Here is a 15,281-nt window from a genome sequence, read left to right as displayed (position 1 = left end):
AGTATGTCCAAATTACCTTAGCATTCACGGTTACTTCTATTAATATTAATAGCCACAAGTAGTCACGATTGTTCTATTACTCTTAAGAATATAAAAATAACTTGAATGGTCAATTTATCTTTTATCTTGGAAGTTTTACATTTAAATTTCTAACTATAGTCATTATTAAGACGATGGCAACACATTATAGTGTGAAAATATTTGGTTCCTGTTGCAACGCACGAGCATGTAATTAGATCACCCCTTATATTTGGTTGTTGTCCCATTGCAACGCACGGGCATTAACTAGTATATAAAAAAAATCTAGGCGCGACACGCGAATGGCATCAATTCCCAACTCCCGCCAAAACGATCCCAAAACCGACCAGATCGCCACTATTTCTCCCCGCCAAGTCGCCAACATTCAAAAACCGCCTCCCGCTCCCCGTCCCCACCCACCCGCCCGCCGGCGGCCATGGACATGTCGGCGATCGCCACGCGCCTCGGCCTCTCCGGGTCCCGCCCCGTCATCCGCAAGGCGGCCGAGCTCCGCCGCCTCTGCGACGTCACCTTCGGCTCCTCCGTACTCGGCATCGTGAACGACCCGGACTGCCCACCCTCTTCCTGTCCTTTATCCGTCGTGGTGATGCGTCTCTGATCTCTGCGCTTTGCAGGGGGAGGTGTGCAAGGCGATCATCTGCCTGGAGATCGCTGCGTCCAAGTGAGTTTGTGTTGCTTGTCGAGCCGTTCGATGATTTTCCCCAGCGGGGGGATCGTTTTGGTTCATGGGTGACCCGTGTTGTTTCGTTTGCGGATTGTGCAGGTTTCAGGTGATATTTTACCGGGCGGAGGCGGTGCGTATGAGCGGGATGTCGGAGAAGGCGTACATCAGATCGTTCAATGCGATGCAGAATGGCCTTGGTGTCAAGTACGCTTCTTTGCACCTCTGTTTCACCAATCGATGCGTCAAATTGCGACCCGTGATTAATAGAGTGGAATTTGGCTTGTAGGACAACGCTGGATGTGCGTGAGTTGGGCATCCAGTTTGGCTGCGTCAGGCTGATACCTTTCGTGCAGAAGGGATTGTCACTGTAAGTCTGCTCTCTCCTGGCAGTTTGATTGTACTGGCATCCTGTATTTGAGTCATTGGTGGAAATGTAACAGTTTTGCGAACCTAGAATGTTACGTCACCTTTATCTTGAGATCATTACGAGTTGTAGACAATGTCATTCTGATCTTCAACGGCCTATCTCCAAGTATGCAAAGAGTGAGATGCAAAGTCATGCTTGAATGCTATATTGAGGGTAGAATTTATCTGTTTCAGCTACAAGGAGCGTTTCCGTGCTGCTTTGCTGCCTTCTCGCCGAGCAAGCACTGACTTTGGTCGGCCGGTGTTTACTGCAGCAGCGTTCTATTTATGTGCGAAGCGGCACAAGGTGCTTGCCGGTTCAGAAAAAAGTTCGCTCTTCTGCAATGCTTAGACGATTCGCCTCTTGTAGTACTGAAGTTTTTCTTGTTTTTCCCATAGCTCAAAGTTGACAAACTAAAGCTAATAGATCTATGTGGTACATCCAGCTCTGAATTTACAACGGTAATTATTCATATCCTCTTTGTATGTGCGCACACATCTGCACTGTGCACTTATTGTGTGTGTTCACTTAGATTTGTGCACTGTACTTCTGTTCTCTTCTTACTTCCAGTGGTTCTGATTGCAGGTTTCAACATCAATGGCAGACCTCTGCTTTGATGTTTTCGGGATGGCCAAGGAGAAGAAGGATCCAAAGTCCATCAAAGGGAATAGAGGTACCTATATTCTCATGATCCATTCCTTACATCACTGTGCTACTCACTCACTCTACATATGAGAAAGTGCATGCTACAAAGTATCTAGTTTTCTTGGGAGTTTTGTACAACTTTGTATTGCTGCGCTCCTCATTGAACTCCTACGTTTTGTCATTGTTGTAGAATTGCTGGATGTTTTGCCGAGCAAAAGAAAATATGAGGATGACAGTGATTTATCTGATGAATCCTCAGAGGACGACCAAGATGAGCTAGATGTATGCGCCTGATGTCCTGATTAGTGCTTATTGTGGATTATCGATCACATTTTTTTCTCCTGAAATGCATGCCATAAAGCTATAGCAAGGACTACTGAAATTTAGCCTATCTGCCTTTTGAATTGCATGCCATGAAGCACAACATGATTCATTGATATGCTTTGCCTGACGAAAAATGATTTTACGTTTAATTTGTACTGACCTTTCTGTTTGAACTTAATCCTGCAGTGTAAAAGTCACTACTGTAATTTCTTATATATGCCTTCAACCTGCATGAAATCCAGGTCGCAACTTTTATTATGCATATATAATCCTGGTTTCATCAATCAGGCTATTTCAGTATCAGTAGCCCCCCTGGTTTAGTCAAAATCGATCAAATAGAGGTTTAGCTACATGCTAGATGGCTGAAGTCTGAAATGAATCAAAAGACATAAAATCAGTAGTACAGTCAGTTCTTTCTTCTGTAACAATGCCTGAACACATAGTTTTTTTAGGGCTTTAGAAAATTGTGATGGTTCTTTCTCCATGCGTCGCACTACCTAATAGCATGCAACATTTAACTGCACCTAATCCTTCTTATATGTTGTGATGTGTTAAAGCATGGTCTAGTTCCATCCACCACAGTTTTCCTGCTGAGATTACTTTTCTTATGTTTAAACGATTATTTTGGTGCCAGAATTTTCCTAGCTAGCTTTTTTTGGTGACCGCTGTCTGTTTGCTCCAATATCAGTTACCGACTCACAAGAGGCACAAGATGGAGAAACAAGCATACAATGAGTGGAAGTCATCAGTTCTTTCCTCCAACAAGCAAACCAATGCAGGTTTGTACATTGCACTGTTCCACATCCTTGTCTAGTCAGTGATTCTTAATCTAACCGTATGCCTGACGAATTTAATTGTTCTCTTTTATCTTCAGACCCTGCCAAACCCAGGAGACAAGCTCATCTTTACTTCAAGAAGAAGTCATCAGACATTGCCTTGGAAGTACCTTCAGCAGCCAACTAAATAGATCTGAACCCTCTTCGCAAGAATGGAGTTGCCGAGACTGAAAGTGCTATATGCTCTATCTTCTTAATGCAGAAGGGAAAAGAAAAAAAAAAGACACTTTCGTTCCCCTTCTGTTTTTACATGTTATATCTTTCCGACATAAATTATCCATGAGAAATATAAATTGCGACATGTTTATACCTACATGAGAAAAAATTTTAGTTAGTGTTTGGTTTGTGGAACGAGATGGAACGGAGCAGATTTATCTTGTTTTTGAGCTGTTTGGATGGAGAACAGTGAGATGTAATGGTTCGAAATTAGAGAATATTCTTCAAAAATTCAGAACACAGTCGTTTCAAAAAAATGATGTAACCTAGTTATCTTATTTCAAATGTGATACTGACGGTGGACTCGAGTTAATAAAGTAGACTCGTTTCATCTCACATACTAAATAATCATCTATATATAAATAAAATCATCATATTTTTAAATATATAAATAAAATTATTTTATCCCACCTCGCTCTCTAATCGAATACTGTCTTAATTCTAGAATGACTCGTTGGTCTCTTGCTCCCGTCAGTCCAATTGGCGCCTCCTCCTCCGTGACGCCCTGGCGTTAGGTAACCTATTACATCCATTGAGCGGCTGGAATCTAGAAGACGAGATACTATCATAGTATCCTGAGTAGCTAATGCATACGGCCGTTCATATTGAAAAGTACAAGTAAAAGTGCTTCTGACGTCTTCTATGAAGTGCTCGTTGTGTTTAACCTAGTGGCTGATGCAGACGTTGTTTTTTAGTCGCAGTATATTGTAATCGTGATCTGCTGGATTTGTGAAACGATGAGTTTTGTGTTGGGTGCCCCTGCGGTTGGCTGCGGGCGTCCGAATCGAGCCCGCGACGGCGGCTGCATGCGCGGGCAAAGGGGCACGGCGGCCCGTGGCCGGGGGCTGCGGGCTACATCAAGAAGTAAATTTTATAAGTCTCGATCTTACATATAGATTTTTATAAGGTATCGATACGTATCTTTTATTACGTAGATACGTATGTACATAAATTATTGAATAAAAAATGATGGTGTAAATAGAGGTCTCGTAGATGTCTTTATCAGAAAAAACTTATAAAATTTGCTTACATTATCCAACGTGTGGGTGGAGATAAACTTTGCCGAGGGCCAACTACGTCGCCTGTACGTGCGTATCCACCATGCGTCCTTACCTGCCTTCTGCCTCCGTGTCTCCGTGATGCGATCTTGTTACTCTTTTGAGTTATGACCGAAACTTCACCAACCACGGAAAAGATGTGATTAGAGCGAAAGACAACTATCTCGTGTGGACATATTAAGTAGTGTTTGATTCGTTGTAATTAGAGCGAGCTGAGATGAAATGATTCTATTTATATATTTGAGAATAAAATAATTCTATCTATGTATAGATGTTTATTTGGTAGGTAGTATGTAACGAATCTATTTTAGTACCTTGAGCTTACCGTTAGTATTATGTTCGAAATAATATGACTGCGTTATATCATTTTTTTAATGGCTCCGTCCCAAATATTTTCTGATTTCAAACCATTTCATCACATTGCTTTGTATCCAAACAGCTCAAAACATGATAGATCTACCCCGTCTTGTCCTATCCAACAAACCAAACACTACCTGAATTTATCTATCATTTCTATTAGATATATATGTATTGGTTGATTCTCTCCTCTATCTTATATTTTTTTACCTATTTACTTAATATAAATCTAAACGTAAACAAACGAAAGTATTAATGAAATTTTCCCTTCGAAAAAAGGACGAAGGCCAGAATGAATTTGTCTCAGTCTTAGGCGCCTCTTTCACTCGCAACTCGTAGACAGATATTTTCTGTGGAAGCAAGATTTTAGTCACCTTCAACTTGGAGAAAACTCTGTCGATGGATATGAAACCAAGCACTTGCATAATAATTTAACCTTTTTATTTCGCCGTGGAAAGAAGGGAGGCGGCCGGCACATGCGGCGGCGACGGCGGCGGCGCCCACCACGCAGACGCGGGAGCACGCACCAGGGCGGAATACCGGTGGCCGCGGGTGCTTCCCACACGCCCCCCCCCCCCCTCGCGTCGCCATCCTGCCCACCTGATCCGCCGGCTACCCCTTCCACCGTCACGTGGGCTACACCACGCGCTGGCCCACGGTTCGGTGAAGCAGAAATCGTTTCCCCCCGTTCTTTCCTCCCCCGATCGAGCGCATCGACGACTCGTCGTGGGAGCCGCCCTCGTTTTGTTCTTCTACTCGTCTCTGCCTCCCCCTCGCGCAATCGGAGAAGGACGGACGTAGCAGAACCGAGCCCTCAGATCCCGCAGCAGCAAGTCGTCTTCCCCTCGCCGGCCTCGATTTGACGTACTTGTTGGGAGGTAGGGAGTTTTTACCTCCGTGACTTCTGCTCGGCGTCGATTGATGCGCTGTTAGGGTGTGGGGAACTGATGCGGAGCTCTTGATTTGTAGTTGCAGGAGAGGTATCGAATCAAGTTTCTTGATCACGAATGGTGCCCAGGGATAGGGCGCATGGCGCCGCTGCTGCCACCGCGGCCCTGACGGAGAACCTCGTCCAAGGGTGAGTCCTTGGGGACTAAACAGAAAAAATATATATTTTGAAGTTTTTCTTTTGATTTTGATAGATGTCATGCCTGTTGGTTTCCTGAGAAAGTGTATTATGCAGCAATTCTTACTCCTATGGTTTCAAGAGAAATGTGGGCAAAAACACTGATGTTGATATTTTTGAAACACATAGGCTGTGTATACTTTAGGCTGTGTATACTTTGCACCTGACCCGCGAAGTAGTGGAAACAAATGTGGATGTTTGTCATTGAATACGATAATCCGATTAAAGGAAATTAGAATTTCTCTGATGTGGATGTGGATAAGGGAGAATGGGTTCGATTTCTTTATATTCTTGGACCATGATCCACTCCTAATACATCATATTGAACCATCCCCCAAAAGGAATTGACCCAAACAGTTATAGAATCATGTGACTGGATTTTATCACTGATGTTGAACATTCAAGTATTCAACAGGCCTATCTTGAACAAGAAGTGCGAAAAGAATGCTCCAATGAAAGTGCATAAATCTGAGAGGGAGAAACATAAGCGGGGCAAGCAGAATGATCTCTTCGGTGAGCTGGGAAATATGTTAGGTATGTGTTTTCTTACAATCGAAGCTGCAACGACTTGATTTCTGGCTGCACGGAGTTAGATTGTTTGTTTCTTAACATCCTGTTGTTCGTTCTCTGTATCGAAATTGTCTGCCTGATGGTAGAGCTCCTTGGAGTCCTGAATCCTAGGCTAGTTTCAGATTTGAGTGCCATTACAAATTGACGGATTGCGGGGAAGTTTTATGTTTACATGGTCATCTGTACTAATTACCTACCCAACGATTGACAATATAAGACAGAAAATCCTCACCAAGTGAGCCATGTGTCTATGATTAGTTGTATCAACTCTAAAACTACTGTATTTTGTTCAAATATGCACTATATTTTCCTAAGCGATGCATGTCATCTCTTTTCAGAACCTGATAGGCAGAACAACGGGAAGGCATGCATATTGAGTGACACTACACGGATACTGAAAGATCTACGTTCACAAGTAGAATCTCTTCAAAAGGAGAACAACATACTGAAGAATGAATCTCATTATGTAAGCTCTTTTCAGTTGAGACATCCACTTATGCATACTAGGACTTCGGGACAATTAGTCAAATTATTTTGCTACCTTTGCGTAATCTGATGATTTGAGGCTAGCAATTCATGAATAATAAAATTTGGAGTACATTTTATTATGCTAAGAATTTGTTAGCATAGGGGCCCAATTCCACTAGTGTCAAACCGAAAATCATGCTGGGTAACATCATTTCAGAATATATCAGCAACTAATCCATGCCATTATCATCAATCGGATAATCTTGCTATGTCCTTACCACTGATACAATATCTACTTCAATTAATGGTACAAAACAGGTTGCATTGGAGAGAAATGAATTACTTGATGAAAACAATGTGATCCGCAGTGAAATCTCGGAACTTCAAACTGAGCTTACGATGCGGTGTTCCATTTGGAGCCATGGCACAACTATATCAAATCTCACGGCTGCTCATCCTGCAAGCACAGTATTTGCATTGCAACATTCATCACATCCACCAATCATTGCAACGATGGCACTCCCTCTGCAACAGCCAGCAGTCCTTGAGCAATCTTATGCTGCACCACGGCGGGAGCTACAGCTCTTCCCCGAATCTGCATCCACAGAAGATATTGAACTGCCACAAGACCAGGGGACTTGTAATCGTGTGACACGGCCGCAGGCAAGGTACCCAACAACAATGGCTACTTTGCCTGTACACGAATATCCAATCCTTTCAAGAATGGAAGATGAGCAATGTAGCAGTGGCATTACTGGTAGTGGTAAGAGCTCAAGCACAGAATGAGAAATCTGGTTCACGATCTGAAGAGTTTGTCAGTTTCAAGCTTTACCTTTCCCAGTGTACCTAGTGTGCTAAAGAAACCTGTGTGGCTCTGTGCCTGCGGGTGTAAATACCATTCCATTCTGTATCAGCCGAATTTAGTGTTCACCTAGTTACTTTGACGGGAGCAACCTATCTTTGCTAGTTTGTTATATCATATATAGTAATTATCAGGCAGAAGTTCAAGGAGTAAATACCTGATAATACAAATCATGTTGAACACTTTTTTTATGTTTCTGTACACGTATCGATTGCTGCGAACAAAACCTAGTCTGCCTGATGTTACTCACGGTTAGCTACCTACACAGGCCTATTTTTCTCTCTGAAAACCCGCTTTGAGTTCAGTTGGTTGTTGCTTCAATTCAACAAGCCTGGATACATTGGCAAGACATCAATGGAGCTGCAGCCTGCTTCCTTCTTGTCCACGGCAATTTTCTGCGCTTCTGAATCCCTCACCTGAGCTATCTCATCCCATCGTCCTTGTGACGCGTATGTGTTCGACAGCAGAATGGCATCTGATGGATGGTAGTGGCCCATGGCGTCCAACTGTGCCTGCACCATCCTCCCCAGCTCGACATTGCCATGGATTCTGCAGGCCGCAAGCAAGGCTCTCCACGACGTAGCATCACCCCGGGATGACATGCGTAGTATGAGCTCATACGCTTCGTCTAACCGCCCTGCTCTCCCCAGGAGATCAATGACGCAGCCGTAGTGCTCAGGGCTTGGAGATAAGCCGTGCCGCCGCACCATGGTCTCGAGGAACCCCTTCCCTTCCTGCACTAATCCGCCATGGCTGCAAGCACTCAGCAGCGCGAGGAAGGTGACCTCGTTAGGGACCACGCCCTCTTCCTCCATTGCACGGAACAGCGAGGTCGCGGCGCCTGATTGTCCATTGACCCCGAACCCCATGATCATCGCTGTCCAGGCCTTCACATCCCTATCACGCATTGCATCGAAGACTGAAGCTGCCTCCTTGAGGCACCCGCACTTGAAGTACATGTCCATGAGCGCCGTCCCGAGCGCGGTGTCAAGCTCCAGCCCTGCCTCCTGAGCAAGCTCATGGGCACGACGACCGGGTGCCAATGCCCCTGATGCCCCGCACGCAGAGAGCACGCCCACGAGCGTCCCTGAACTTGGTCTCATCCCTTGTTGTCTCATCATGTCAACCAAGCTCAGTGCCTCCTGGACTCGCCCTGTCTTGGCATAGCCATCCACCATACAGTTATGCAGCACCAAGTCTCTCCTGGTCATCTCACGAAACACCTGGCTTGCACACTCAACGCTGCCTTCCCTTACGTACAACCCCACCATTGCTGCCGCCACCTTCACATTGCCGCAGAATCCTGCCTTGACGCAGAAGCCATGCACTGACTCCCCTCGCCACCCACATCCGATCAGAGCGATCACGGCTGTCACGTTGACATCCATGGCACAGCACCTCATCGCGGTAAACATCTCCACCGCCGCACCCACCTCCCCCGCCCTGGCATAGCCCCCGATCACCGTGTTCCATGACACGGCGTCCCTCTCCGGCATTTCGTCGAACACGCTCCGCGCGTCCACCATGCTGCCACAGCAGCAGTAGAAGTGGCACAGCACGTTCCTCAGGCTCACGATGTCCAGGAACCCGTACCGCAGCACAAGTGCGTGCAGCTGCCTGCCGAGCGAGGTCGACTCGGCGTCATCAGGGATCTTCGCGCAGAGCGCGAGGAACGGCTGGAACGCGAACTCGTCGAGGTCGGGGAGGCGCGCCCGCGCGGAGGTGAGGACGGAGAGGGAGGCGGCGAGGGAGGCAACGGAGGGGCACGCGGAGAGCGAGCGGAGGAGGGCGGTGTGGTGGAAGAGCGTGGGCCGCGGGACGGCGGCGAAGAGGGAGACCGCGTAGGGGAGCGGCGCGAGCGGGGAGGCGAGGAGCCTGGCCGTGGGGAAGGCGTGGTGCGGGAAGTGGGAGGATTTCAGCATCGCGGCGTGGAGCTGGAGGAGGTGCCCTGGCTGCGTCGCGGACTTGAGCAGCGCCGTCAGCGGCTTCCGCGGCGACATCGCCCTCGGTTGGGTTGGCCGGCCGGGCGCGCGGCGGGAATCCTCTCGGTTGAGTTGGTGACTTGGTGGCCGAGACACTCGTTTGCCGGAGCAAAGCTGACTTGCCGGTGCCGGCGTGCCGCGCGCTCGGCGTGGGCGTTCGCCGCACCTGTTTCACACGCCGTAGCATCACCTCGCGCCGATGCGCGCTCGGCCGGGAATAAGGGTGGCAGTGGGCCAGTTCGGGTCGGGCCTTACGGTTTCAGACTCGGAGGGGTGGTTCGGGTGTACAAACCTCTCCGAGGCTATCGGGTTGGAACCTGACCTGAGTCGGAATCGGGTTGTATTTTAAGCTCACGGGTCTTGAAATCATGAGGCCCGTTAACGGCCCAAACGCCACGCGATTCGTTTTGCAGCACAACCCTCCTGATCTCTCGCGGTGTACTACCACCTATCGTCCCCGTATCTCCCTTGTCGCGTCGTAGACTCGTATTGCACTACACACGCGTGCGCCCGAGCAACCGACTTTGATCGATGCACCACACCACTCTATTCGCACCGAGCACGTCAGCTTCTTACTTCGGCCAGTGGTCCTCATACACCTTGAAACCCCTCATCACTTGTCTCCTTTTCCCGAAGCCATGACCCCGTTCACCCTGTCCTCTGGCCGCTGATATCGTCATCGGAGCCGGTGCGCAATAGGTCGTCGGTGCCCGCTCCATCTCTCTCCTCTCGTCTTTTGCCCTTGCCCCTTCCTGCATCCACCTCCCCCTACCATCTCCCCTCTCCACCTCAAACAATCATGCCCGCTCCTCACCGCCTTCACCCCTCCGACGAGGCCCTAGATGCCATGTTCCTGAGCGAGCAGACATCCCTTCTCTCGTGGCAGTGCCAATGGTGCCACGTCTGAGACCTGTTCGACTGCATGTGCATGCTCCCGCGGTACGCCTCAACCCTGTCTATAATGTTGTCCTCATTTGCCACCTCGCCCACGCAGGCTGATGGGCCGAGCTCTGCTGTGCCTGGCTCGTGATGGCCCCACACGCTTCGTCGTCCGCTCACACTCGCTTAGACGGGACATTCGGTGGTGCGTCGTGGCTGCTCTTGTGCGGGTTTCGAGTTTCCCATCGGATTTTGGGTCCTTGCTGGAGCCGGAGGAGGGCTAGATTTGCACATGTTTTGATTTTTGGGTCCAGATCGAATCTCATATATACAATAGATATTGTGTAGCAACTTAAGTGAATGTTTGGTAACAATTTTAATTAATAGTTTGGTAGTAATTTGAATGGGTGTTTGATGTCAACTTAGGTGATTGTTGTGGTATAAATTGAGCATAATTGATAGCAACTTATATATATATATATATATATATATATATATATATATATATATATATATATATATATATATATATATATATATTGTAACAACATCAACGAGTGCCTCGTAGCAACTTCTGTTAAGGTAGCAAACTTCATTGGACTTCTGGTATCATATTATTTGAAGACTATATAGCAAATTCAATGAATAATTTGTAGTAACTTGTTTGAAGACATCAATATAAACTTTACTGAATATTTTGTAGCAACATACGTGAGGGCTTTACTACCAAGTTCTGCATATAGCTACATAGCACAATTACATATAACTTGTCAGTATAGATAAAATATATCGAAACATATACAACAAGTATCTTACTTTATAGATCTCATAATAATGAATAAAATGATGCAAACGAAATCGGGTGGGAAACTAATACTCCCTCCATTTTAAATACTTGACACTTTGATTAAAATTCAATCAAAAATTTAAAATTTTAACCATCAATAACTTCCAAAATATAGCTATAATATCTAATAAAAATATACTATTATGAAAATATTTTTCAAGACAAATCTACATGTATGTTTTCAAACTAAATATTTTGAACACTATTAACGACTAAAATTTTAAAATTTAACTAGATCTTAATTAAAAGATCAAGTATTTAAAATCAGAGCGAAGAGTGGTTTAAAGTACTTGAAACGGGCTAATACAATGTCTCCACCTCAAGCTTCAGTAAAAAAAACTGCCTCCCACGTGTGAGCCAACTAGCACTCGGCCCACGTGAGGCCGAATAACCTGTTCGCTCGGCCAGCGCTGTGCAGAAGTCGCGTTGTGCGTTAAACTTTTTTTTTTTGCGAGAATCGTTCAAAACGTTCTGGTCACTACGCGCTAATGTACTATGCCGATATCACCCCCCCCCCCCCCCCAAAAAAAAGAAAAGAAAATAAGCCAAAAAAAAAAACTAGGGGATAACTCAACCTTGTGTACCACCGGCCTCGACTTAACAAGTCAATCTGATCCAGCTTCCAAGGGCCGAAGCTACAGTAGCATAGCGAAGTGCATCGGCATCCGTAAAAAAAATCAATTATTATTAATTCAATTTTACATATTATGCACTAAATAATCTCAAATAAATGCAACATCTAAAGGCATGTTTTTTCGGCTTCAGATCGTAGCTTTCAATTTTTAAAATTCAAAGCTTAAATAAAAAGACAACTTTTTATCCTAGTTTTGTACAATTCACTTATTGAATTGTGATAACCTAATAACCAGATTTCTCTCATCTTTTCATAAATTGTTAAAGTTCATTTTGGTGAACGGCCTATCAAAGTTTTTTAAATCCGCAATCTAAAAGCTTCTTATCACCTAACTTTTTACTATTTAACTTTTTACGATTCATAATTTATAAACTGTTTTTCAGAATATACAGCTAAAACAAACAAATCTTAAACCTAGATATATATTGGTTGAAGTGCGTACTCAGATTTTAAAGACTAGCTTCGCCCTGATCGCGCCCATCGTCAAATAGTAAGGCTTGTTACATAAGTGAACAAACATAACCTATCGAGGCCCGGCCCACCTACTCAAAACTAGGGTTTACCTCCCTTATAAGATATCTGCCTTCCAACCTCGCGCCTCTACCCCCACCACCTCCTCCGGCGGCGGCCAGCTCGACGACCAACCGCGCCACCCTGCCGCTGCAGCTATGGTGCACGTCAACTTCTATCGCAACTGTGAGATCCCTTCCCCCATTGCATTCTACGCGTGTTGCCTTGCAACTTGCGAGAGACGTAGCTGTCGTGATCGATCCAATACATGCCGCAGTTTCTTTGAGGAAACCTCTTGTAGTATTATATTCTGGAAAAGAGAATTACCTGGCTTTTGTTTACAGTGCTGGTTTTGATCCGGAAGAACCGGATGCGGACTAAATGGTGATGAATATGTTTCTCAGATAGGCGTACTACTAGCAAATCGGATGCCAGAACAGTATATTTTTGTTTATCTTTGATCTGTCATGCTCAGCTTCGGCGTTTGCGGTTCTGAGAGTCGATCGCACAATATACATTTGGTTTCAAATTTGTATGTCCGGATCAAACTGCCTTGGATCAGAACTCCAAGCCAGGCAAGTATGGAAGTGGAGTTAGATGCCTTGGAAAATGACCTACATAGTTCTGTTGTCGTTTTGCTTATTGCTCACTTCGACACTGATGCGAAGACCATTAGATATAGCTCTGTTTTGAATAGTAGAATCTTTCTTGTTTGCTACATTTTATTGTGTATGGTACTTCAAAGCCGATTTTCTAAGTAACTTATGATGTTGTGACATGATGTAGATGGGAAGACTTTCAAGAAGCCAAGGCGCCCATATGAGAAGGAGCGCCTTGACGCTGAGCTGAAGCTGGTGGGTGAGTACGGCCTGCGGTGCAAGCGTGAGCTGTGGCGTGTGCAGTATGCCCTGAGCCGTATCAGAAATGCAGCGAGGGAGTTGCTCACCCTGGACGAGAAGAACCCCCGCCGTATCTTTGAGGGTGAGGCGCTCCTACGCCGCATGAACCGCTATGGTCTCCTTGGTGAGGGTCAGAACAAGCTTGATTACGTGCTCGCGCTCACTGTTGAGAACTTCCTCCAGCGCCGCCTCCAGACCATCGCCTTCAAGAATGGCATGGCCAAGTCCATCCACCATGCTCGTGTCCTGATCAGGCAGCGTCACATCAGGTTCGTTATACACGCTTGATCTCTCACATATGTATCAAAATTTGCAGTGCCACTATAGTTAGTCGTATCATGAAATCCTCAGAAGGAATCGATAATTTTGAGTCTGATCATGTCCTGTGTTTTCATTGTATAGATGATTTCTTCCTTTATACTCTGGTATTCTGATGCCGCATGTGAAATAATGGTTGGGCAGGTTATGAGTTTGCAATATACTTTTCCAGTTTCCTCAATTTTGGTATGTTTTGCTGCTAATAGTTTTATATGTTAATTGTAAAGATACAACTGATCTCGGATGGGCCATATGATGAGAAACCATGTGCAATACTCACGACGGTCGTCTGAGACACTTAGTGTGTAATGTTGCAGTCATATTTATCTGATGCCCATGATCATGCTCAATTCTAACATCTGTTACCATAATGAATAATTTTTTATTACCCTTGCCCTTTCTATTTGGTTTATCATACTGTAGTAAAGTCCTTAGTCTTCTCCTGTGTAATCTTGGCAATATGGTACAATCTGAATTTTTTGGAATCTGTATTTCAGTGCATAAATACCATGCCTTTTTCTCCTCCATTGTTTATTTGCCAATGTAGCTTCCATGTTGTGGGTATCAACAAATTTTATTATGTTCAAAATTCTTGTTCGACAGTCTAGATCAAAAGTTCATAGTTGCACTGTACTTTTGCATATTGGTGTTTTTTGTTAAGTTGTTTTATACCTTCTCATCGCTGCCATGTTGTTTTGTAAAGTTTATGTGACTATTTATATGTTTTCTGGGGCACGATGAGGATCCAATTTAGCTAATGTATCTCTGAGACCGAAGGTCAATGACTCTTATGTTCTTTTCATTCCGAGTACCTTAATCTGGATGTCCAAGCAACATGCTTCTTTTTTCTCAGTTTCTTTCAATGTGTAATTGTGTTATATTTCCTTCAGATTGTATAGTTTTTTATTCATGTATTTAATCTCAGCTTCCCGTAGTTACTGCAAACATTTCATTGGTTGCTTGTTTATGTACTAGAATAGTGTCTTCCATATGTCAGTTTTAGTAAAAATGTGATGTTTTGTACTCCACCTCCCAAACGAGGCATGGTGCTTACTGGAAGAGATCACAATAGTCATGAACTGTTGTGGTGATGCTTGTTCTTTCAATCCTTGCCACATTTTGGTAGATTTGGCAATAAGTTCGTCTAGCAAGTTTTGATCTATGTGCTTTTTGTGTCTTTGATCTAACTTTCTACATCTACCACTTTGACAGGGTGGGAAGGCAGCTTGTCAACATCCCCTCATTCATGGTCAGGGTTGAATCCGAGAAGCACATAGACTTCTCCCTCACTAGCCCGCTTGGTGGTGGCCTCCCTGGAAGAGTGAAGAGAAAGAACCAGAAGAAGGCCTCCGGTGGCGGTGATGACTGCGAGGAGGAGGAAGAGTAAGAGAGCCCAGCCATGTCTCGCAGGACTTTGCAACATGGGTTGGTTTTGAAACGAATTGTTAAAACTTGAAATGAACTTAGTATTTAGCGGCGCAGTTGGTTGTCCCTGAGAGTTGTCGTCTTAAATTCAGAATCCAGCAGTTTTGCTCTGTTGCTTGTCACCTCTTAATTTAAGACTTGCGGCATCCCTTGAATCTGAGGAAATGTATGTTCTGCCCGATTTGTCCAACCAATGGGTTAGTCCTTTTGATGTCA

The 15,281-nt window shown here is 45.0% G+C and overlaps 3 protein-coding genes, 2 non-coding genes and 1 pseudogene across 6 annotated transcripts; 5 read left to right on the top strand and 1 right to left on the bottom strand.

The window, feature by feature from the left end:
• Positions 1-454: 454 nt before the first annotated feature.
• On the top strand, positions 455-3,242 carry LOC133891315 (origin of replication complex subunit 6-like; annotated as a pseudogene).
• A 1,713-nt stretch (positions 3,243-4,955) lies between these two features.
• On the top strand, positions 4,956-7,622 carry LOC133891316 (transcription factor BHLH062-like). Of its 2 annotated transcripts, none has more exons than XM_062332035.1 (5): positions 4,956-5,423; positions 5,521-5,623; positions 6,087-6,205; positions 6,580-6,707; positions 7,028-7,622. In XM_062332035.1, exons 2-5 carry the CDS (start codon positions 5,553-5,555, stop codon positions 7,493-7,495), a joined length of 786 nt encoding a protein of 261 aa, XP_062188019.1. In that variant the 5' UTR covers positions 4,956-5,423; positions 5,521-5,552; the 3' UTR covers positions 7,496-7,622. The 2 variants fall into 2 exon arrangements, with proteins under 2 accessions (XP_062188019.1, XP_062188018.1); XM_062332034.1 differs by having other exon boundaries at positions 5,515-5,623.
• A 110-nt stretch (positions 7,623-7,732) lies between these two features.
• On the bottom strand, positions 7,733-9,739 carry LOC133891314 (pentatricopeptide repeat-containing protein At1g26900, mitochondrial-like). Its single transcript, XM_062332033.1, has one exon. The coding sequence runs from the start codon at positions 9,569-9,571 to the stop codon at positions 7,889-7,891; it is 1,683 nt and encodes a 560-aa protein (XP_062188017.1). The 5' UTR covers positions 9,572-9,739; the 3' UTR covers positions 7,733-7,888.
• A 2,721-nt stretch (positions 9,740-12,460) lies between these two features.
• Positions 12,461-15,281, top strand: LOC133891670 (small ribosomal subunit protein uS4y-like). Its single transcript, XM_062332402.1, has 3 exons — positions 12,461-12,609; positions 13,210-13,591; positions 14,853-15,281. The coding sequence occupies exons 1-3, from the start codon at positions 12,582-12,584 to the stop codon at positions 15,025-15,027; spliced, it is 585 nt and encodes a 194-aa protein (XP_062188386.1). The 5' UTR covers positions 12,461-12,581; the 3' UTR covers positions 15,028-15,281.
• On the top strand, positions 13,886-13,976 carry LOC133891840 (small nucleolar RNA Z161/Z228). The gene has a single exon (XR_009904295.1). It is a non-coding gene; the product is annotated as a small nucleolar RNA Z161/Z228 (small nucleolar RNA).
• On the top strand, positions 14,369-14,455 carry LOC133891841 (small nucleolar RNA Z162). The gene has a single exon (XR_009904296.1). It is a non-coding gene; the product is annotated as a small nucleolar RNA Z162 (small nucleolar RNA).

This window comes from Phragmites australis, chromosome 14 (genome assembly GCF_958298935.1).
Source record: "Phragmites australis chromosome 14, lpPhrAust1.1, whole genome shotgun sequence".
NCBI lineage: Eukaryota > Viridiplantae > Streptophyta > Magnoliopsida > Poales > Poaceae > Phragmites > Phragmites australis.
Note: the sequence above shows the minus strand (reverse complement) of the source record. Positions and strands in the feature narration are given on the sequence as shown.